Source organism: Notothenia rossii (assembly GCF_949606895.1).
Source record: "Notothenia rossii genome assembly, chromosome: 3".
Classification (NCBI taxonomy): Eukaryota; Metazoa; Chordata; class Actinopteri; order Perciformes; family Nototheniidae; genus Notothenia; species Notothenia rossii.
Window position 1 is genome coordinate 66,582,410 of NC_136901.1, and position 23,719 is coordinate 66,606,128.

At 40.0% G+C, this 23,719-nt stretch overlaps 2 protein-coding genes and 1 long non-coding RNA gene across 5 annotated transcripts in view; 1 reads left to right on the top strand and 2 right to left on the bottom strand.

Moving 5' to 3' along the window:
* Positions 1 to 2,949, bottom strand: part of gpc4 (glypican 4) — a 31,803-nt gene extending 28,854 nt beyond the window's left edge. Inside the window, exon 1 of the mRNA XM_079669072.1 lies at positions 2,255 to 2,949. Coding sequence (XP_079525198.1) covers positions 2,255 to 2,411 — 157 coding nt within the window. The 5' untranslated portion in view covers positions 2,412 to 2,949. The remainder of the gene's footprint in view (positions 1 to 2,254) is intronic.
* A 117-nt stretch (positions 2,950 to 3,066) lies between these two features.
* On the top strand, positions 3,067 to 7,304 carry LOC307031739. Its single transcript, XR_013806065.1, has 3 exons — positions 3,067 to 3,197; positions 5,485 to 5,622; positions 6,205 to 7,304. It is a non-coding gene; the product is annotated as an uncharacterized lncRNA (long non-coding RNA).
* A 1,669-nt stretch (positions 7,305 to 8,973) lies between these two features.
* The window catches only part of gpc3 (glypican 3), a 172,764-nt gene continuing 158,018 nt past the window's right edge, over positions 8,974 to 23,719 (bottom strand). For all 3 annotated transcript variants that reach the window (XM_079670943.1, XM_079670944.1, XM_079670945.1), the window contains exon 8: positions 8,974 to 11,211. In XM_079670943.1, coding sequence (XP_079527069.1) covers positions 11,042 to 11,211 — 170 coding nt within the window. In that variant the 3' untranslated portion in view covers positions 8,974 to 11,041. The remainder of the gene's footprint in view (positions 11,212 to 23,719) is intronic.

Sequence of the window (23,719 nt, forward strand, 5' to 3'; positions counted from 1 at the left end):
ATGACAAAGAGCTGCTCATTGAGGCCCAGACATACACCGGGAGCCTATTGTAAGGAAAAGGCACGTGTGTATAGCATACAAACCTGCACAATAAAACGGCCTTCATTCAGATCCTTCTTTCAAAACCCAGAGATGCAAGACAATTAAGTCAGACTAACACAGACATGTTGGGGTACTTTCAATGACATTTAGCATCACAAAGACATACAGGCAGAAAACAAAAAGGGACCTATAAACGTGTGTGAAATGCAGGAAAAGATAAGTCCTCCGCTTCTTTGACAGTTATGTCCGACTCAAATTCTAATGAACTCAAATTCTAATGATTGGACTTAATTGTCCAGCATGTTTGGGATTTGTAAAAGACAGGCTGAACATACCCTTTCAATGCAGAGTTAACTAATAAAATACATCAGTACAATTAAGAGGACACTTACAAGTTGGACACCCTTGTCAGCTGTGAAAACAACTTAAACATCTGAAAGGTTTAAGGTGAGAAGGTTTGGAAATGGCTAATTATTCATTCCAATTAGGGAAATATGCCTTTAAAAAAAGAAAGAATACAAGCCACCAACATGACAGGGGCCATGTCCGGGTGACCTACTTCTGTAATTTTGAACAAGAAGGTCATGCTGAAGCCACTGCAAAACTGGCAACCAAACTGGACTGAATTTAAGGGTTTGAATATGTCTGTGCATATTCATTTTAACCACCATATAAATGAAAGAGAAATGAGAGAAGGGAGGGATTTAAAGTATGCAAGGCACAGTGGAATTTCTAACCCCCTTCCACTGCTCCCCTCAAGCCTTCAGTGTAAAAGCCCCCCTATGTAAGTTTCCATCACTTGGGTTTAACTTGTGATTAGTTCAATTGATTTGCCTTCTCACCCCTGCCGGACTATAAACATAGCAGATCCTATTTATTACCATGCGCTCTTCGTGGCTGCATAACATCCTGTCCTGCAATCTAGAATGGTTGCAGATGTAGGAGAACAACATGTGCCTACACAGAAAATGTTTAAAACCACAAAAATCTGAGAAGCACTGAGAGGAATAAAATCCAAAAGCCTTGTTCACAATGCACAGGAATGTTTACTAAATCACGGCAGGCTGCCTGTACTTCACAACCATAGAGTCTCTACTAAGGAAGCCTGAAAATAAACACAGGCCTGGCTTCTTTCAGTTGGGAGCACGGCCTGTGTGTTTATTATACCCTTTATTGTTATGAATTACCTATTCTAAGTATTTCCTAAACGAGGACTATATTTAAACACTGGAGCTTTGAGGGGCTTTTTAGACTGAGGAATGCATGCCCAAATGTTTCACTGCTTCTTTCGCCCAAACTTAACAATGCACTGTAATATTTAACACTTATATAAATATATAAATATGTATGCCTGATGAACCATGTTTTCATATAGACTTTGAAAGAAGCACAAAATGTCCATGTTCAAAAGTGACAGTTTAACTGTTTGTTGTAGGGACATAGTTTATTTTTCATGTCAATGACAAAACGTTATTACATTTTAGATTTGGTATTTATGAAAAGCCTCTGGAAAACCTTTAAGTGAGTTATGAGCAAAAACACATTATATTCTGATATGGTATATTGCAGTACTGTACTCTAACTGTAATCAACACTGGTATCTAAATGTGGTCCATACTTACAAACTACCATATAAAAATGCTCTTACATGAATAAAAACAGGACACAATCAACCGAATGATATAATACTGTGAACAGATCCAATATACATCAACAGTACTTTTACTTTTGATAAGTCTGTGGTTATGTAAAATAGGCTCTGTATTTTATATTATTCTGAATTAGGTAATTTTGCAGAATTAGTTCTTTAACTTGCTTGTTTTTTGAAGCTACTGCTTTTCTACTTTTAGTTAAGTAGCCTACTATTTTTGAAATCAGGCCTTTTACTTGCAGTGGAGTACTTAAGATCATAGTATTTGTACTTGTAGTTAGGAACTTCTTGCAAAACTGGTTATGACTTTTGACAAGTTAACAGTGTTGTCTGTAATTGAGAAGCTCACAATGCTAAATCAAAAACCTGACCGTTACAGTGCCACATTAGGCTAGCTGCTAGCCTAAAAGTTATCCTTAGCCTAAGGACCACCGGGGAACCTCTGTAGGACCCATGGGGGGGTCCTCGCCCCCCACTTTGGGAAACACTACAGTATTTCAGGTTAATAACAGGGCTAAACTTGTTAAAATAAAATAAAAATAAAAATAAAAATCAACTCACCGTTGACTCCTTTGTTGGGAACATCGTTGACGTTGAAGCCCTTGGAGCTGTACGCCGCGCGGACGTCGTTGCAGTTTTTCAACTTTTGCTCCGCAGTCATCGACACACACAACACAACCAGCGTGCAAACTACACACAACACCAACAGCGGCTTCATGGTGTGTCACTTAAAAACAACAGCACAAAAAGTAAAAAATAAAAAAGTATAGTCGCTCAGGTGTGTATAACTAGCACAGAGTTTCAGCGACTCCCACGCTGAGTTTCCTCATGGAGACGCGCTGATTTCTTCAACAGATACTTCATTCACAGCTCAGGCCACCGCTTACACAACTTCAGGTAGAACAACTCCGAAAATAACCGTGAAAACTGCTCAAACGTCGTTCGTTTAACAGCACGGAAATATGTGATACATGTCGAGTTCCGGACTCAATCGAAAAAACACAAAAAGGCGACGAAATGATAGTTTTCAAACATGTAAAAAAGTTTGTGAGGGCGAGAATCTCAGAATCACACTGTTGCTTCAAAGCTGCGACGGACGTATAAACCAGGGGAGAGAAGAGACGGTGGAAAAGTAGCCGAAACGGTGTCTTTTTCCTCTTTCTTCCTTTCTTTTCTTGCTTTCTTTCCAAACTTGAGGAGAGGCCGTGGTTTCTGTAGGACACTGGACTGTAAGCTAGTCGTACTGAGATCCAGATGCGAGCAGAAAACCCTAGTGGACACCCAGGAGAGAGTGCAAGTTCCGGGGACAAAGACCTGGAAAACAGGAACACCAGGGGTGGAGCATGAAGCAGGGACTTCAAACCCTCTGGATCCCTCTCTCTTTTCCCCCCTTTCTATAATGTCTAGACTGGTGGAAACCAGTCTTGAAAAAGCAGGAGTGGAGCTACTCTGTGGCATGAAGGCTTATTGTTGGACCACATGACATAAGGAAAGGAAACACCAGGTACCCAAAAGTCCTCAAAATCACAAATCTCTTTTACTGCAGACCCCCATCTGTCCTGTGTTTGAGAGGGCATTCTTATCTGTTTTTACTGTCAGACAGGAGATAACCACAGAGATAACAATCCTTTGAACTGAAGGTCTGTCCTAATGTTAAATAAGTGATAATAATGGTGATAAACTGTTTTCCCTATAGCCCCCCTTTGGAAGTACCCCAAAGATCATTAGAGGGTTGAAAACCACTTAATTGTGTAATTGAAGGTTGTCCGTGATGAGAAATTCAACAACAAGCCATTATGTATTCGAAAAACTGCTCGCCAAATGTTTTTATTGCATGAAACTAATTTACATAACATCAGAGCAAAAGACCTTATTTCGAAAAAATGTGTTATTTCTGCTAAGCATTTATGATCCGATACATCTTGGTTTGTTTAAAAGCCTGGGATTAAAAAGCTGGCTGATATTAACAGTAACCATGGAGGCAAAATTACAGGCCCGGTCCTTACATAAACACGGGTCAGACCAACATGCAGCTGCCTGTCATATAGTGCGGCCAGTGTTGTAAACCACAGTAAACAGTCTGCTGGGAGCTGTACAATTGGATTGAGATGACAATGACATTGTAAGAATTATCAAATGTATAATACATGAGCAGCATTTACTTAAAGCGCTGCATAAAGCTCAAACACAACGGAAACGTGATACACACATTGATGCACACAGCTGGGAATGGAGCACTTGTTGATGGATTACAAAGTTGGCCAACTGTCAATATTGCAGAGTTAGTTTTTTCAATAATTATACGTTTTTTTTCAGTAGGCCTATATCACAAATGACCAGGTTAGCTACATTCGCTAGCTAGCCTACATCAGATCTGCAATTATATCAAAAGGAATCATACATTGTTGAAATAAGCCATGAAACTTACATTTTAGGTGAGTTTACAGCAAAGTTGACAGTTGGCCATCTTTATAACTCCTGAATGTCAACAAATGCTCTGGTCCCAGCTGTGTGCATTACTTTTGAGTGTCAGCGTTTTGCATTTACAGCGTTTTGTATTTGCAGCGCTTTGTCTATGCAGCGCTTTGTCTAGCAGCGCTTTTAGTTTGCGCATGTTCCTTCAAGTTGGTGAATATTTACTAAATGCTGAGCATGTGTTCTCAAGTTGGTGAATATGTTTCTTCATTTTCATGTGTTTTGTCACATTTGTGTTTTGATATTTTAATCGTTTTTGAAATTGCAGTGCGTTTCTCCTAATATAAGTGTTTTGGGCCGTTGTAACACGTTTACCCCTGTCGGCCACCGTATAAACCCCAGGACGATCACTGGGAGATAATGGGCAATGTATTTATTTTTTTGACACATAAGCCACGTGAGCATCCCTCCATTGCATTTTAAATAATTCTAGTCTCTCCAAACCTCTGCTGAGTACTTCTTAGCTGGTGTGAAAGCATCAGCGTACACACTTAGAGACAAATAGAAACAACTGTAACAATTCGCTTCATCTGGCTGAATAATTTCATCCTGTGTGTCTGCATGTGTTCTCCTGAAAATGTTACTTTTTCAAATGACCATCTGTTCAACAGATAATTAAAAGTTCCCCATGTCCTAGTCTGAGAATATCTCTTGTCTCCTTCACTCATATTTCTCTTGTGTTTTTGCACCAGTGTTTTATTTTCCCCTGTTCTCAGGAGCAGTTTGTTAAATCTGCCGTCATGCTGTTTTCTGTCCATGACCCTTGCCCTCATTGCTGCTTGTTTGTTCTTGTAACACTGGAAAAAAAGTAATTGAAGCTTATCTGATAGGACAATCAATGTAATTTTAAAACAAATTTAGAACTCATCCATTCCTGTGTCCTCTGGTCAATCGTAATCAACAGGAAATGCAACATTTTAGAAATCTTTTCTGACTCAGTCTCAAGGGACTGTGCAAATGTCTTGTACGTAAATCCCCTAATTAAAAAAAAAGAAGCCATAATAACACTTTTTACCCCCTGCGTTTAAACATGCCTGGACTTGTGGGGTTCTGTATGTGTGTGTGTGTGTGTGTGTGTGTGTGTGTGTGTGTGTGTGTGTGTGTGTGTGTGTGTGTGTGTGTGTGTGTGTGTGTGTGTGTGTGTGTGTGTGTGTGTGTGTGTGTGTGTGTGTGTGTGTGTGTGTGTGTGTGTGTGTGTGTGTGTGTGTGTGTGTGTGTGTGTGTGCGTGTGTGTGTGCGTGCGTGCGCACGTCCATTGGTTTGGGGGTTAGCACTCAGCAGAATGACATTCCTCCTTTTGTGTCCACATTCCTCAGGCGGCTCCATTCATTCTGTGTGACTGCGGCTGCTGCAGGGGAAGCCAGGGGTTTCTGAGGAGCAGGAGGAGGAGGATGCTGGAGCTGTGTGCATGGGAGAGCGTGGGCCCGGCGCTCCCCTCAATGGGCCAACCAAAGGTAAGAAAATGGTCCAGTGCCATGGTAATTAGACGTGAATGAGCTTTGAACGACGTGACATGTCTCAGGCTTTTCTCTCTGGCAGAGGAATTCCATCCAGCTTGGTAAAAAAAAGAGAAAACGGCACTGGACTGGGGAGCAGATGCACTTAAGCACCTGAATATTATTGTTATTTTAATTCATATGCTAGGCTTGGTGAACTGTCCGGCTTGTCAAGGTACCCAAGCCCAAACATCTTTGTTTGGCCATGAAATACATATTCATAGGGAGTCAATCACTCAGGCAGAAAATGCAACAATTCCTGATAGTCAGCTATTCTCACTGTTCCTGCTGACTAACATCAGATTGACCTTTCACTCCCATAATGCTTGCCGTTCCAACATTGCCCCAATATTACCCTAAGAAAACATGTGAACTCTGCATTTCAATAGGCCTGTTTGCCCTTTCTCCAGCCTTGTATTAGCATTCAGAGTATTAGCATCCCCCCTCCCCCCCCCAACTCATTCTGGGTGAGCTGCTGCTCTCTCTGCGGCCAGCGTTTGCTCATCTCCTAATGATCAGCCTCTCTTTTCCATGTTAAAGGCAGCAATCCAGTCAAGGAGAGAAAAGCACAGCTGGATAACAATGGCGTTTTTATCTGGATCTCGGGAGCAGAGGATGCGTGGGTGTGAAAAGTTACAGCCGAGCGCCGGGACACAGAAATGTTGAAGTGTGTTTGTAGTGACAGGTGTGTTATGTGAGGAGCTGTGAGTGATTGACCTTGTTAAGAAAGTAGACAGGCTTTAAGGAAGGAGACAAAAAACAAACAATTAGGACTAATGAACCTCATTGTGGAGCTGCGGGCGGCGTCTGCTACCTGGCTAAAGTGACTCCAGGGGGAAAACTAATGTGGTTTAATGTAGGAACCCCACTGAGAGAGATGCAGAGAGCACGTCTTATGCCCAGAATGCTTCATCATCTTCTAGGAGTGAGAAATACAGATCCAGAGAATAACACATGCTGCTTTGAGGCTTTGGAGAACTACCAGCACACTCCAAAGGAACATAAATTATATGATTCGTGAAGGGCTTTGAAGTGGATCAGAGGGTGAAATGCACATAAAGTAACATATAGACTTGCAACATCATGTCCTATTCATAACCCCTACAGCCTGCCATCAATTTTCTCACTAATATTTTTTCCTTGCAGTTAAACGGAAATTCCACCCAAAATGGCTCAATATGTCAATATGTAACATTCAAGGGTGTTCCAGATGTTTTTTTTGTGATCTAATTTTATATTTTTGGTTTCTTTAACAACTTAGCTTACCGACTGTCACCTCTGAACACATGCATTTTCCAAAATGTCCTTCAACAAAACAGGGAAACTTGTTGCGTCACTTTCCTTCAAAGCATGCAGTTTCTATTCCGTTCAGTTCAATCAGTTACAATAAAACTAAATCGTTTTTCTTCCCAAAATATAAAAATATATAGTTAAAACGTATTTCTTTCATTCGTATTAACGCAACAAGTGCATCAAGCTCATCAACGCTGTTCCCCATTTTACTGTCACATTTTTCTGTCCGCAAAATAATTTGCTAGCTAGCTATGTAGGTAGATGATGTCACCATTCTTAATCCCGCTTTAGAGCCTTGATTGGTCAATGTGTTCCTCTTGTTTGTTTTGTCAACATCAATCCCTTGTAATAAAAAAACTAAACTGAACAAGATACCTGTGGTTTGCAGAATTGTACCTTTATAAGTACGTTTTTATTTTCTCTATTCACAATAAAAAATATATGAATATAGGCTGCTGCTGATTACAGTTACGGTTTGATTTCATATTATAATGTTAAGAACAACAGTTTTGCCATGCATCCGAGATGTGTATGGCGATTCAAAGGTCTAGCACAATGCTAACGTAAAACCCCTACACGTACAATTAAAAAAAAAAATGTTTTTCTTACATTATCGCGTAAAAGGGTTTGTCTCATTTGTCTTGTAACTAAAGATTGTTGCCTTAGAAAATAATAAGAAAGATTTTATATTAAAATTAAAATTGTACATAGTATAGTCTTTAATAGGTATGTTTTTGTTAGCAAAGACACCCCTCATGATGTTTATGCCTATAGGATAAGTAGTTGCAATAATGGTTGTTTTATCTTAAAATGATTGGGCTTTCTAATTTGAACATCCTGTTATCAAAAAATGTGGACAGAAAACCCCATAGAGGAAAGCAAAAAAAGGAAACTGAATGATAAAAACTAGCAGAACAAAAAACTAACTGGCAAGTGTTGCAGGTTCTGCCTTTTCCAAATACTGTAACTGTGGGTCATATGCCTAAACAGAAAGCATAATAGAGTTTTTCCACTTTGGAATAAGTCGACGTCATTCCCCTTAAACAAAACCTGTTGCGTTTCAATTTGGTGAACTGTGGCCACTGTTGGTGTACAAACAGGCATCTGTTGTTTGTCCAATGGATCACTGCCTGATTGCTGAAAGCTGTGCAAAGTCTAGGAAGTATTCTCCACTCTTTGATTCTGAGGAACTGACAGCAAAACCTGACATTTGCTGATGTGTTACTTAGATGCCTGTGTTTGTTCATGATATTGATTGATACTTTGTTGCTGCAAAGTAAGAACCTTGACATGACCTCGCCATATCTCTGTTTGACCTGTTAGGCAAGAGAAAAATAAACAACCCAAAAGACTCCACGCTCTGGGTGAAAATCCTGACTGTAATGCCATTTGCAGTTCAGAACTCAGCACTACATCGGCTTAGGGTATGGTCACAAGTAAAGAAGCAGAAGACCACACCCTCCTGTAATAATGGGTGTAGTCAGGTGTGGCTCCTCTCCTCCATGTCTAAGGTTAAAGGACATGAAAACACATTTAAGTTTTGCTTATTTTAAATGACAGATTCCTGATCGTCCTGTTTCTGTCAGTGGTCTTTACACTGGTTGTAAGTGGGTGGGGCTCTTTTCAAAGAAGGTGAAGTCACACCAATCAGGATTTAGCAATATTTGAATTAAAGTCTGACCGTAGATAAACTTGCTTTTGTAAAGAAAGGATTTTTTTCAAAGCCGGCTTTTTGCTGATTCATGAATAATATTATCTGTTAATATTAAGATTTAAAACATAATTTACAGGTGTATTAAGTTCAGTCTTAACATTCTGGGAGATAGGCTTCCTTGAAACTGCCAATCAATATTCATTTTAATATGAGTAGTTTAGACTATTGAAGTAGAATGTCAACACAACACACATCAATTACATTCTGGGCCTGCAAGCCAAGCCGCCATGCCCCCATCACGGCTCTTACTAGACACATCAATAAAGAAAAACTTATGCAGACACAACAAAAAAACACAGAACCAAAAACATGTTTAGTTTATTACATTGGACTTTCCCCATCATCATTTAACTGAAAAAAAGAAAAACAACCTATTACTGGGCATTCATTTTGATCCAACGGTAATCACAGGTCGGTTCATGGCAGCCGTCTCTGGTAACAAACACAGGTGTGACTAATCACGTTCATTAGGGCTGCATTCAGTTCATGTGTTCGCGGTACTCTGCATGCTCACTGACGCAACCGAATGGAACAGAGCCGTCGTTAGTGTTATCAGTAACACATGCACCAGCGGACGTCATAAATGTGCGTCTGCTGCTGTGGGGAAACTATGGAAACTACACTTTTCTATACAGCGGACTACAACATGGATGTAAAATAAGAACGAAGGACTACTGTAAACTCATCTAGAGACTCTGCACCGTGCTCTGATGCTGTTGTTTTATGCTTTATGAAATGGATTTAACTTCTGTTAGACAGCTATCATTAGAAGTTAAATCCAGTTCTCACTTATTCTGACAATGTACTTAACCCCAAATAAAATAACCCAATAAAAAGAGTTGTTAAATATTTGTGAAGTAGTCACGTTGTAATAACAATAACTTATCTCTCTCGGTTTTTTTAGTGTTCTTTTTCTGCTTTGCCAAACGCCACTGTGTCAAGTGTCCTATTAGAGTTGCCGTATGTAGTTGTCCAATATGGCGGACCATCTCGCACATGCGCAGTGCAGATCGGGCGGGGGGGCAGATCGGGTAGTGACAGGAAGGTTCCTAAGCAAAACGACCGCAACCATGCAGTTGAGAATTTATTTAAACAGGAAATACCATTTTAATATGTTTCGAAATGCTGGATGGGATGATAATTTTTTGCAACGATTTTCATATTTCTGGAGCACACAACACTTCATTCAGAATGGACACATATTTTGCCTTTTTTCTTGGATTCTGTTATTAATATTTGTTTTTGATAATATGCCAATTATTTGTCCAGCCCTACTGTAGTTACAGCTGTGCTATATGCTAAGGATGTAGCATCACTCACACGTCTGCTTACTCAAGTCATTTGAGAATGTTTAGGATACATTTACATTTTTATTGTGTGCCTTTTTGCAACATCATCATCATATAAAACAAATACAAAATCAAGATAAGGACTTTTGGTTGCAACAAAACATGGAAGACGAAATCATTAAACACAATTTCCAAATGTTTTGAATGTATGAACTCAATGACAGTATTACAAAATTAATTTACACATATTTATATTTCACATTACTCCTCGCTTTACCCACAATGCTAAAGAATAAGCTAGAAATTTGCAGCAGTGCGTCACAATCAAGTCCACAAATCACACATCTGTCAAATATGCCACTATTTAAAATGAACATATCATTGTTGTAAACATGGCACCAACACAGAGAAACAAACATCTGTACAGTTGCAGGCTGATTGGGAGATGTAAGCTCTTATGTTGAGTTACTTTTATGATGGTGCTGTTACTGTATAAAATCATCAGCGTTACAAAACAAAGCAAACACTGACAGTGAGAGTGTGTGAGGAAATCAGTCTGAAATAATTTAGCTATTACAAGGACACATTGAGATTTAAGTAGAAACAGCGCATCTTAAGGTACAGTGCATGTTTAAATAAGGGTTAAAGCTCAGTTTAAATTTCACAGACCCCCAGCATGGAAGAGAGTAGCAAAGTGTTCTTCTTCTTCCCTACTTATTCCATTAGGGCTTGTGTTTTTTCAAAGTCTGTTGTGTGTCTCTTCTCCAAAGTAGCTCCTCAATTGCAGCTCTATGACAAATCTGAATGAGGAGCTGAGACAAGAGGGACCAAAAGTTGTCATAACTGTAGTGGGAGTGAACCCGAGGGTGAGTTAGTTATTTACACAGTGCCTTGGGTTTATGTGGTGTGCTTTAAGAGGCTTGTTGAGGACATTTGGAATGAATTGTTAAAATAAATAAATAAAAATGCAGCATTTCGTTCATGCTTCCTTTGATGGACTTTTACAATGGGAACCAGAATTTAAAAAAGTTCCCGTTCCACAGTTTGCATTGAATCCTAAGAGGTGGTGTGAGTGCACTGGTCAGTGGTGATGGAGCAGGAGGAGCGTCACGGGGAAGGCGGGGATCAGGGAGCCCCTCCACAGCGGAGCCGCAGGTGAGGAGGCCCCCCCGACCCCGGCTGAGGCCAGGCCGGGGGTCAGCAGCTGCTCCTGGAAGGTGAAGTCCTCCATAGCCAGGTTATCAGCGAGGTCTGAGAGGGAGGCAGACAGAGACGGAGGAGATGGATGGATGGGAGATAGAGAGGGGAGGCGAAAGAATGATAAATATGAGGAAAAGCATGGAGACAATTAGAACAAACACTGTCACAAAAGCTGAAAAACATATGCGCTACGGCTATCCTCCTCCTGCGTGATGTCTTACACAGCTGTATAAACAGTGTTACATTGCAGAGAACGGGAAAAGCCAACTCCGCACAGAACCAGATGTCACATGTTATTGTTGTAGACACATGCAGAATCACACAGACATATTTTACTGAGAGTGAGTGTTGAAAGGCTGGATTTACGTGGCGAGATGCTGCAAACAAAGAATTAAAATCAAAACCACTGAGCCTGTGTGAGGTCAAACACAAGCCTTTATCTAACATAACCCCATTGATTTAAAAGATACAAATTGGTATTCCCAAAATAGATGGAACTTAGAGTAATGGTTAGTACATGTAAGAGATATTTAAAGGTTGTGACGGGATTTTGAAGCCATGAATATGTTTTGAAAGGGAAAGATAAAGCCTATTTTTACTAGCTACAGTATGTTGTAGGCACCAGGGAGGGATTTATAGTCCTGTGGAGCGAGATCCTCCGGGGACAAATAACCCGGGATCATGTGACCAATAATAGAAGCCACAGGCGCTCTCTGTGTTTTCCAAATGTGACAAGCTAGCTTGTGAGGGTTAAACTGCTCTGTATTATAAAGGAAGGGTTCGAGATGTTCTGCTTTCTGGTCGAGAGTTAAATCAGAAGATGAATACTGTTCTAATGTGCAAGTTGGGAGTTTATTCGCTGAGTTTAGCATACAAATAATGGAAGCAACTACTAAAACTATACTCAGTATCAATCTAACCAGTGGCCAAAGAAAGTAAGTTAATTACAAGTACAATGTTGAGGTACTATTTTTTTGGGGGGGTTTTCCCTTCCCTGTAGTGTGTTAAATAGTTTTTTGTGCATATAAATGGTCTGCAAAGGCTAAAATCCCTGACTTTCTCCCCCAACCCCCCTTCTGCCCGAAATATATCCATTGGACTCCTTTGTTTACTTCTGTAACATAGTAACATAACTATGTAACACTTGCACTTCTATTGGCTGGTGCTCCAACACATTTTACATTATAGGCTAAGGGGCGGGACATCTCGCGGCGGTTCACCAGAGGGTGAAAAGAGGTCCTACAGCACAGGCAGTATGAGAACAATAAATAGCTTTCTGAACATTAAAGCATGTAAACATGTTTTTTTGTATTTACCATTTGACTCTTCCATATACTTCCACTCCACAAATTTTCAGAACTAAATATTGTACTTTTATTTACTAAATTAGTTTGATTGTACAAGTTCCAGATTAAACCTTTTTTAATTATGATAAAATATGGCCGTCCAGCAGTATAGTAAAATGAGCCCCGCCTTTACTAGCTGCATCATTAAACTGAGTTTTATACAAAAATGTATCAAACATTAATCAAGTAATACAAAAAAATGTCTGAGTCTGAAATGGGCTTTCTCTCAATAACGACTATTTTTGTACTTTTTTTTCATTCATGTATGTTTGTATATGCAGTATGATTATTTTTGTATTACTTACTATGAGAATACAGCACTTTCATTTGAAATAGCTGACTATTGAATATTACCCTTATGTATGTTAAAATTCCCCTGTAAACAGAACAAACATGCTGTACGCACAGGCGTTTGCTTTACAGTAACTCCAAATTCCTGCGGCCACAGGACACACTGAACTCACTCCCTCCCTCGTGCAGCCTTTAGTTATTTTTGTGGACAAAGCTTTTGTTTTCACTGAGTCGTTAACGGGAAGAAACTCAGCTATCAGACAATATTAACCGTTTTTAGCTAAACGAAACAAAAGGGTAACTAGAAAATGCATTTCCTGCAGAAAATGCGTGCGAATACTGTTAACTGTGAACATTTGTGGCTGAATTTAGCTGAAAATGCAGAAAAGTGAAATGATTTGAATCAAATTGTTACAGCTCAAATGCATTGCAATGACTTTGTTCAAAACTTGAAAGTGAAATGTGAAACTGGAAGAGTAGGAAAAATAGTGAAGAAGCTTAATATTTAAAAGAAAAGGTTTAAAAAAGGTATAAACAACAACATTTATAGCCTCATTGTCCTGAAATAGCTGAATAATGTAATAGTTGAATGGTTTCTGCAGCTGAAAGTAGGCTGAAGGAGTTAAATATCAGATGTAAGTAGTAGTCAATGAATTTGTATTAAGATGAGAAAAGAAAGTAAAAAGGCTTGGGAAAGCAGCAGAATATTTTGACTGCAAACTTTTCGACTAAAACCATACGTCACCAATAATGTATAAAATATGTGGAACATCTTGAAGTCAGTATGAAGTCTGCATCAGACAGAAAATAATAGGCTGAGACAGTCTGTTAAAGTCCAGTGTGTTTGTCAGTGTTTTTTTCTGTGCTGAGCACCTAATCATAACAAATAATCACAACACCTGTCTGAGCCCAGAGATCAAAGGTTTCAATTTGCCCAGCAACACGATGGTTACCAGCTGCAGCAGAGTCCCATTAAGAATGCATTGAGGATTATATCTGACAATTTGGCCACCTGTTCAAAAGCTATGGCTCCTATCAAAAAATTAACAGACCAGGAGCATCAGGGAACCTCAATGAACTGATGTTGTTTTTTGGGTTTTGTGTTGTAAATGTGAAGATGGGAGCAGTTTGTCTAAAGTGTACTTCTCTCTGTTCTGAAGAAAGATCCGGAAATTGTTTACATGGGAGTAGGTGGATTTTTTTATAAGTTTTTGTCTCTTCATGCCCTTAAGAGGCATGTTTTATTTTCCAATCTAGGAGAGATTTTCCTACATTTTTCATGAAAAATTATGTCTCAGGAATGTAGTTTTGGAATTATTTCAAGCTGTCCTCCACTCTGTTTTGAGACCAAAGCACTCTAGACTTAACGAGCTGCTCAATAGACACTAATGTTAAAATCTGAAGAAAGCCTCTTTACCAAGCTCCAAACTAAGTTAAATATCTCAAAAAGTGTAAAAGATATCAAACATTTCAATAAGAATTGAATAGCTGAAGGTCTTGTGATCATTTCAAAGTTGGAATTAAGTCTCTAGCTGAAAGTATGTGGAAGAAGAAGCATTTGGCGCAAGATCTAGGTAAAAGAGGATTTGAAGGTTCCTCCCATTGACTTCCATGTTAAAAAAATAGTTTAAAAAGCTGAATATTTCAAAAAGTATGAAATATTTTGAAAAAGTCGAAAGTTTCCCATCGATTACTGAACAGGCTGAATAGTTTGATATTTGAATGGTTTCTGTAGCTGAGCCAGTAGAAGCTGCTGGGAGTCCCAGCAGCTTCTACTGAAGCCAGTCCCCAACTCCGGGGACTTCCTGCCGGGGACTTCGGGTGGCAGTATACGCCGTGAAGTTGTTTGCGGCCTGCCAGTAAACCCAAAGCAGAAGAAGACGAAGTGACGTCAGCGTCTCATTTGCGTAATCTTCCCTCAGGGAACTTATTCCGGTGTGAACGCGATCGGCTCTTAGTTCCATCGGGGAACTAAGTACGGCAAAGTACTTGGTGTGAACGCGGCTATTGAGTCAGGGGTCTGCTGTGCACAGCTTGTGAGTGAAGACAACTGTCTCCCCTCTTTAAACAGTGACACCCATAGTGATAAACTATAATAGGCCTTAAACTCAATTTACAAAAGCCCTTGTGTTTGTAAATACTGTGATTATAGAACATGAAATATAATGCATTTTCATTGTGGGTTATACAAGAATATATTTGATTATATTTGATTATTATTTTATTATATTTGATTATATTAACTTTCGTTTTAATTATTCAACTTAATATGGAGACCTCAACAGGTTCCAGAGATATGGCAAATATACCCAAATGACCCCAGAGGTGGGTTTTGTTTTTTCTAAACCTCTCTAAAAAAGGTCAAATTTCACTTGTTTTGCATCAATCTTGATACACAGTACTTGTCGTGGCCCATTCTTGTGGGATATCTAAAAACTGTGCCACGTCAACAGGGATCCGCTTCTTGACTCGCACGTTAAAAACCATCCAAATAAAGCTCTGTAGGCGCTGATTTTTTTGCCTTCCTTGGTCGATTTATTTGCTTCCATATATTTAAACAAACAAAATAAACAAGATTATCAGTATAACGTGAGGTCAAAGACTGTCCCGATTCCCCGTTCATTGCTGGAGACAATTTCCTCCTCACGCTCAGTCCCACCCCTTCCTTATATCACAGGTGTGGCTCACAGTAAATCAAGATTTTTCACCGAATATTTAATTCGGTACTAATACATAAATGGAAAGAATATATTAAGATCTAAATTAATAAGAAAATAATACACTCATTGTCAACACAGAAAATGGCTCTAACATTCCAGCCCCTAATTGCATAGAATATAGCAATTACAACAAATAATAAATAGAGCCAATATTCAAAACAAATATATTAATTTTCTTCTTGTCAGAGTTCATAGATGAGATTCATCTTGAGTTCATAAAAAATAAAAAATCGATTTTTCTAGCTTCAGACAGTAGTAGTAGTCCACTTAATCTCCAGCTTCCAGGAGCAAACAGAGTTTGTTGACAGGCCTCTGTAAAACACTTGTTTTTGTTTTAACTAGAACACTTCGGACAAGCCCTTTTCTTCCTGGCAGGGTCTTCAGAATCCGTCCTAGCACCCAGGAGTTTCTGCGAGCCGAATCGTCCACAATAACAACGAGATCTCCAGGAAGAAAGTTCCTTCTGATCTTATTCCATTTATTTCGCTGTTGCATTGTTGGAAGATATTCTCTGACCCATCTCTTCCAGAAAAGATCAGCCAGATATTGTACCTGTCTCCATTTTCTTCTTGAGTACAGGTCCTCCTTCACGAAGAGTCCAGGTGGCATAACAGGATTAGTTTTGAGCAGAAGCAGATGATTATGTGTTGAAGACTCCACATCATTCAAGTCATTTGTTATGGTTGTGATGGGTCTATCATTCATTATAGCTTCCACTTCACATAAGGCTGTTTGCAATGCCTCATCATCCATGATTTGTTCTCTTACCACAGAGCTCAGAATCTTTTTTAGTGACTTGATGAGTCGCTCCCATACGCCTCCGTGGTGAGGGCCTGCTGCTGGGTTGAATATCCACTCGATCCCTTCTTGGAGAAGGTTGCTTTGGATTTTGTCGTGGTTTAGTTCCTTTAATGATTGTTCAAGCTCCTTTTGCGCACCAATGAAATGTGTACCTTGATCAGATCTGATGGTTTTCACAGTACCTCTACGACATAAGAATCTCCGTATTGCATTGATGCAGGAGTTTGTGTCCAAACTACTAGCCACTTCAAGGTGGATTGCATGGCTAGTAAGGCATGTGAAGATTACACCCCATCGTTTCACATTAGTCCGACCTCGCTTCATCTCAAACGGTCCAAAATAGTCCATGCCAAAATCCTCAGGTTTGAAGCATCTGTTAACCTGCAAATGTTTTAATTGTTCCAACTCAGTCAGCCATTTTTCATATGGTTTGGAGAACTGACCAGGGATTGTTATATCCCATCCACACTTAGCCTGACAAAGACTTTGGAGAACTTGTTTTGCCTTTAGTACAAAGGGGGCAGCAAGACCTAACGGGGTCATATACTGAACTGACAGTAGAGAGCACAGCTCGTCGGGTAAGGGTCCTGTTTTTTATTGCAATTTGGAATCCAAATGTGTCGTCTTCAATATTCCAGTAAATTCCAAGAGCCCTTTCCACAGGTAGCTTCTCTCTATCCAGGTCCAGTTCCTTGATCTGTTTGGCTTTGTGTTCATCTGGTATAGCAGCCAGGACAGCACGGCTATTGCTAATCCATTTCGTTAGTTTGAAACCTCCTTTAGCACATAGTTCACTCAGATTCTTAGTGAGGATAATAGCTTGCTCTTCTTTTGCAACAGATTTCAGGCAGTCATCAACATAAAAGTTTGATTTAATGGTGTCAATTGCAATTGCATCACTCTTGTTCTTATTATCTTCTGCTGTCTTTTGCAGGGCAAAATTGGCACAGCTTGGTGAGGAGATGGCACCAAACAAATGAACTTTCATTCGGTATTGCTCTAAACTTTGGTTTGTGTCACCATTTGGCCGCCATAGAAATCTCAACAAGTTTGTGTCCTTTTCGTGAACTCGAACTTGGTGGAACATCCTTTCAATATCTGCCATGATTGCAAACTGTTCCTGGCGAAACCTCAGCAGAACGCCAAGAAGTGAGTTGGTTAGGTCAGGTCCTTGTAAGAGTTCATTGTTGAGTGATGTTCCTTTGAATGAAGATGTACAATCAAATACTACTCTTAGTGTCTTTTTTCGCTTGTGGTACACCCCATGGTGGGTTATGTACCACACCTTGCCATCATTTGGATGAAGGTCCTTTGATGGCACCTTCTCCGCATAGCCTTTTGTGATTACATCTTCCATGAAAACCTTGTAATCTTCAGCATAAGCAGCATCCTTCTTGAATTTCCTAGCAAGGTAATGTGCTCTTTGCTCAGCTATATGGTGATTATTGGGCATGATGACATCACTATTACGAAGTGGCAAAGGTAGATAATAGTGATTATCCTTCAGAGTAGCTGCACTTGATACCAGCTGCATGAATTTACTTTCTTCAGCTGACATTTAAAGTTTTCCCTCATATTCTCTCTCTGGGAAATCATGATGATACTGATTTACAAGAAGCTTTTCCAGTTGTTCAATTGAGATGTGGTTTACTGATGCCACTGGTCTTCCAAATCTGTCCACAGCTGTAGTTGAACTAAGCGGTCCATTGACGACCCATCCTATGAGAGTTCTTACAGCATAAGGACCATTACCGTGGCTATTTATGATTTGCCAGGGCTCCATTGCCTTTGGGACATCCACTCCGATTAAGAGTTCCACGTCCGCATCAATTTCTTGTAGTTGTATTTCCTTCAAGTAATGCCACCTGTTGAGATCCTTTTGAGAGAAAAGGTTCCTCTTTGTCACTGGTATCTTTGTTTGTGTGTATGTCTTCTGCAGATCAATAAAGTTATTCCCATCCAAATCACTCACTTGTAGTCCAGTTATTTCATAGCTATCCACTGGTTTCTTTTGACCCATTGTTTGCAGGAGAACTGTAGTCTTCCGTCCTGTTGTATTCAGCCGTCGCATAAGATTTTCTGTGCAAAAGGTTGATGTGCTGCCAGGATCAAGAAAGGCATATGTTTGTATAGTTTTGCTGCCTTTGGAAACTTTTATTTGTACTGGTACTATTGACAGTTTGCCATCTTTTCCAGCCCCGATGTCCTCTTCTTTATCCAGAACGACAGGAGTTCCACTGACTGATCGTTTAGTCCAATTGGTCATGTGGTCGTTTTCATTCTCTGTTGGTTTATCGATGTGAAGAATGATGGGGTGCCTTCCTTGGCAGTGTAGGCATGTACTCCTTTTCCTACACGCTTTGCTCATGTGTCCCCTGGTTAGCATATGCCTTTTTCCTTCAATAGTTGCACCTTTACATCACGTGGTTGCAGCTTTAACATTTCACATTCATTCAGCGAGTGCTTACCTTTCTTGCAAATGCGACAATTACCATCCCACCTATCTGTAACCAGGCTTTCAGGTCTTTGATAGCTTTTTGGACTTGCAGTGTTACAGTTCCTAGTTTCTATTGCCATGGCAAAGCTACTGCTTTTACCTCGTTGGTTGATTTGCTGTTTGGAGTAGGATGTAGTAGCATTTGTGATGGCTCTCTGGGATGGCATAACATCATGAATAGAAAACCCCACAGTTTAAAGGGAAAAATGGGAGAAACCTCAGGGAGAGCAACAGAGAAGGGATCCCTCTCCCAGGATGGACAGACGTGCAATAGATGCCGTGTGTAAATTGAAAAGATAGTACATTTGCAACATAGGTAGTCCAAATGTTTGGAAATGCATGTGTGTATAATAGGAAGATGAATCCACGAGGATATCCATCCAGGACTTATGATCCAGGACCACAGCCACGACTCAAGATCCAGGATTCGCGATCCATGACACAGGACCGTAGGATCATCCATGACTCCGGATCCCGGCGTATATAGACACCAAAAAGAAAGAAATTTGGGGAAGCTGGGTTAATCGGAACATGAGAGTACACAGGTATAGACAGAGAGAAGGAAGAAGTAAGATGTCCCCCGACAAACTAAGCCTATATCAGCAAAACTAGGGGCTGAATCTAATCAGCCCTAACTATAAGCTTTATCAAAAAGGAAGGTCTTAAGCGCACTCTTAAAAACGGATAGGGTGTCTGCCGTCCGAACACAAACTGGAAGCTGATTACACAAAAGTGGAGCTTGATAAGAAAAGGCTCTGGCTCTGGTACTTTTAGAGACTCTAGGAACAACCAACAACCCTGCATTCTTGGAACACAATGCCCTAGTAGGACAGTAGGGTATAATGAGTTCTTTGAGGTAAGATGGCGCCTGCCCATTAAGGGCCTTGTAGGCGAGAAGAATAATTTAAAATTCTATCCTGTGTTCTATAGGGAGCCAGTGTAAGGCAGCCAGAACAGGAGTAATGTGGTCCCTTTTCCTAACTCTGGTTAGTACACGAGCTGCAGCATTTTGAATCAGCTGAAGCGACTTGACTGACTTCTTGGTACACCCTGATAATAAGGAGTTACAATAATCCAGCCTTGAAGTAACAAATGCATGGACTAGTTTTTCTGCATCGTTTTGAGGCAAGATATGCCTGATTTTTGCAATGTTACGTAGATGGAAGTAGGCGGTCCTTGAAATTGATTTTATGTGGGCGTTAAAGGATAAATCCTCATCAAATATAACACCAAGATTCCTTACAGTCTCACTGGAGGCCAAATTAATGCCATCCATAGTTAGTATATCTTTAGATAATTTGTTTAACAATAACTTCAGTTTTGGTCGTGTTTAACATCAAAAAATGTAAGGTCATCCACGTTTTTAAGTCCTTGTGGCAGTCTTGAATTTTATTTAGATGGTTAATTTCATCAGGCTTGATTGATAAATATAGTTGAGTATCATCTGCATAACAATGAAAGTTTACAGAATGATTCTTTATAATATTGCCTAACGGAAGCATAAATAATGTGAACAAAATAGGTCCGAGCACTGAGCCCTGTGGCACTCCATGGCTAACTTTGGTTTGCGAGGAAGATTCACCGTTGACACGTACAAACTGAGAACGTTCAGATAGATAGGACCTAAACCAGCCTAAAGCAGTTCCCTGTATGCCAACTAAGTGCTCAAGTCTTTGCAATAGGATATCATGGTTGATTGTATCAAATGCAGCACTGAGATCGAGCAAAACAAGAATAGAGACAAGTCCTTTGTCTGAGGCTATTAGAATGTCATTTGTGACTTTAACCAGAGCTGTCTCTGTGCTATGATAAATTCAAATAAATCATAGTTTTTTAAGTAATCACACAGCTGTAAAAGTAGGCCTAATAGTTTTTTTTTGGACGGATGACTATAATTTACAGTTCATTACTATGTTCAATCTGAATTTACTTTAAAATAAAAACATCTATACTGATTCTGACTTTTCTACATCCAACTCACAGGTGCATCAATGAAAACATATGATTAATTTACCCCTTTTAGAAGTGAAGATATAGTAATTTGTTCTGGGCATGTCATTTTCAAGCCTGAAACCTGAAAAACGTGTTTGGGGCTTAAAAGCACGGACACACCAGGCCGATTATCGGCGTCGGTGGGCGTCAGGCCGACGATGAGCGTCGACACGCCCTACTCAGATTGGTGTGTCCCGCACCGTCGGGTCTTTTCAACCGTGCCGACGCCTTTTCGCCCGATAATGTTGAATCGGCTGGCAGTCTGCAAAAGAAATCACTCTGATTGGCTGTTCAGCTAGCGAATCAGTGCATGAGAAGCGAAACGGAAGTGAGGGACACAAAGGAACTATTAAGAAGGCAAATCTGAGATTTCATTTAACTCCAGCTCTCGACAGAGGTTCGGGAAAGCCCCATGAGCTTCTCGTTGTAGAGTGAAAATGGAACGCACACGCTATTTGTTGTTTGTTTATATCACGCAGTCTGTTCTTCTTCTCTCGGTTATCACGCAGTCTGTCTTCCGGTTGTTGCCTCTTTTGAATGACTAATACACACTGCCGCCGCCTGCTGGTAAGGAGAGTTATTGCCATTCACGCATGCGCAGTTCGCACATGCTTCTTGGCCGTCGGCTGAAGTCTTTGCGGTGTGTTCCAGTGCGACACATGGCCAAAACGCAGAGACGCGATGCGACGCAACGGTCGGGGTCCTTCGGTGTCAGTTCTTTTTTGTCAGATTGGTGTGTCCGGGCCTTAACAGGTTAATCATACAGTCGGTGTCGCATGACTGCGGTAAGGTTCACTGGGACTGTGAGAAAATATTTAAATGAGTTCAGGGACAATGTGGAGAAAGCTACACTGGGAAATCATCCCCTGCACCCAACATGTCATCCTTAAAGGCCCTGACACACCAGGCCGAAATCGGCCGTTTTTGTTAGTCGGACGACAAAAGCGTGCCCTGTCGCCCAAACTCAATTTGGTCTGTCCCGCACCGTCGGCCGTGACACGCCTTATTTGGCCTTTCATGGCCGACGCACGGCCGATTCAACCATGGATGTATAATAAGAACTGGATACAGCGTGGGAGGCGGGGCCTCATTCATTCCTATGAGAGTTGCTCATTGGCGCATGATGATAAAATGGGCCAACTTTTGAGAGAGCGAAACGTCACAGATTACCCGTCATGCCTGAGAAGTACCCGTATGTGCGCTCATAGAGCATGCGCAACTTTAACCACGCCCCCCAAAAGGCTCGTTCACATTAAGCACGTCAATTTGCGTACATGTAACAGCACCGCACGTTCATGACAGCATGGTAATGGATCTTTATGTATACAGTCTATGTATTGGATTTGTTATGATGGATTTGATATTAACGAGGCGGCCGCGGCAGTTAGCAGCTAACGGCTAGCTAGTAATTATGCTAAGTTACACATCAATCGTTATGTACTTTTATATTACGCTGATAACAGGATCGAGTGATATCCAAGCAACAGAGCTTAATTTAGCATGATACTTGTGTGGGTTTTACATGAAACCACTTGGTAATATATAAACATGTATGTATTTCGAAGCCTGTTATGATTAATTGTGAGTTAAATCTTATCTAAAAAGTAAAGCTGATGATGGATTACTGTGTAGAGTTAAAATAACAATAGCCTATTTCTCTTTGAAATCTGATGGAGTAAAAGGATAGTAACTGTGATTATTCATGTTAAGTATCCCACAAGTAACAAAAACGTATAATACTTGAAGGAAAGGTGTAAAATGTTTCCATAAATACCAATATCACACACTACAACACAGACTATAACACCCCTTTTTGTTAAATACCAACCATATGTATATATATTAGGGCCGGGACTCGATTAAAAAAATTAATCTAATTAATTAGAGGCTTTGTAATTAATTAATCTAAATTAATCGCATTTTTAATCACATATAAATATTTGACCTGAGAACAGTGAGAAGCAATTTTTTTCACATGGATTTTAGTATACCATTGAATAATGACTGAATACATAAGCTTAAGCAACAAAACATTGTTTATTTTTTTCAAGGTGGTACTTAACCAAGACCAACAGAAAAGTGCAATTTTTGCCATAAAGTGTAGCAATAGCATATTTAGGAATATAGTACATTTCAGAGATTCAGGTAGCCTATAGGTAGGTAGACCTTCTGTAAACTATAACACTTTATTTTTAAGTAAAACACAATACTTTCAAGTACATTCAGAACATTGGAAATTAGAAATTAGAATTATTAGAAAAAATCTCTCTGTTGCTTCAGAGGCCATAACAGACTTTGTTGATTTACCAACAGTTGATTTAAAAAATCTAATCAATTTCAGTCCAACTCTCTCAATAACCTTGGCCAAAACAATAAACAGTTCAACATAAAGTGCCAATTGCACCAACAACGTAATAAATAGTTCAACATAAAGTGTACCATTTAAAATAAAATAAAAATGTGCCAGTGATTGACCTCAATCCCTCCTATTCTTCCAATATCCTGATGAAAAATAAAATCTCTCTGTTGCATAGGCCACTGTTTGATCAACGCGAATTGGGTGTGGGTCCTTGTACTCCGAGTCGGGCTAACGTCCACGCTAGCTTCCACGCTAGCTGCTATATGTTTCGCATTGAGGTGATACTTGAGGCTTGATGTGCTGCGGTGATATGCAAATTCCTTTTTGCATAATTTGCAAACAACCGTGCTCTTATTGACGCTTCCATCCGTCCGTTTTTTAAAACAAAATGTCCCATTCACGGGGCCAACCAAAGCGGTCTCATCAGCTTCTTCGTTCATGTTTGACAATTGTTAACTGTGGTTTGTTGTTGTCTGAAGTCATGAACGTTAGTTGGTGCTCCAGTATAATCGGTACCCCTGAAATTCATCCAGTGAGAAACGTTCCGCGGTGC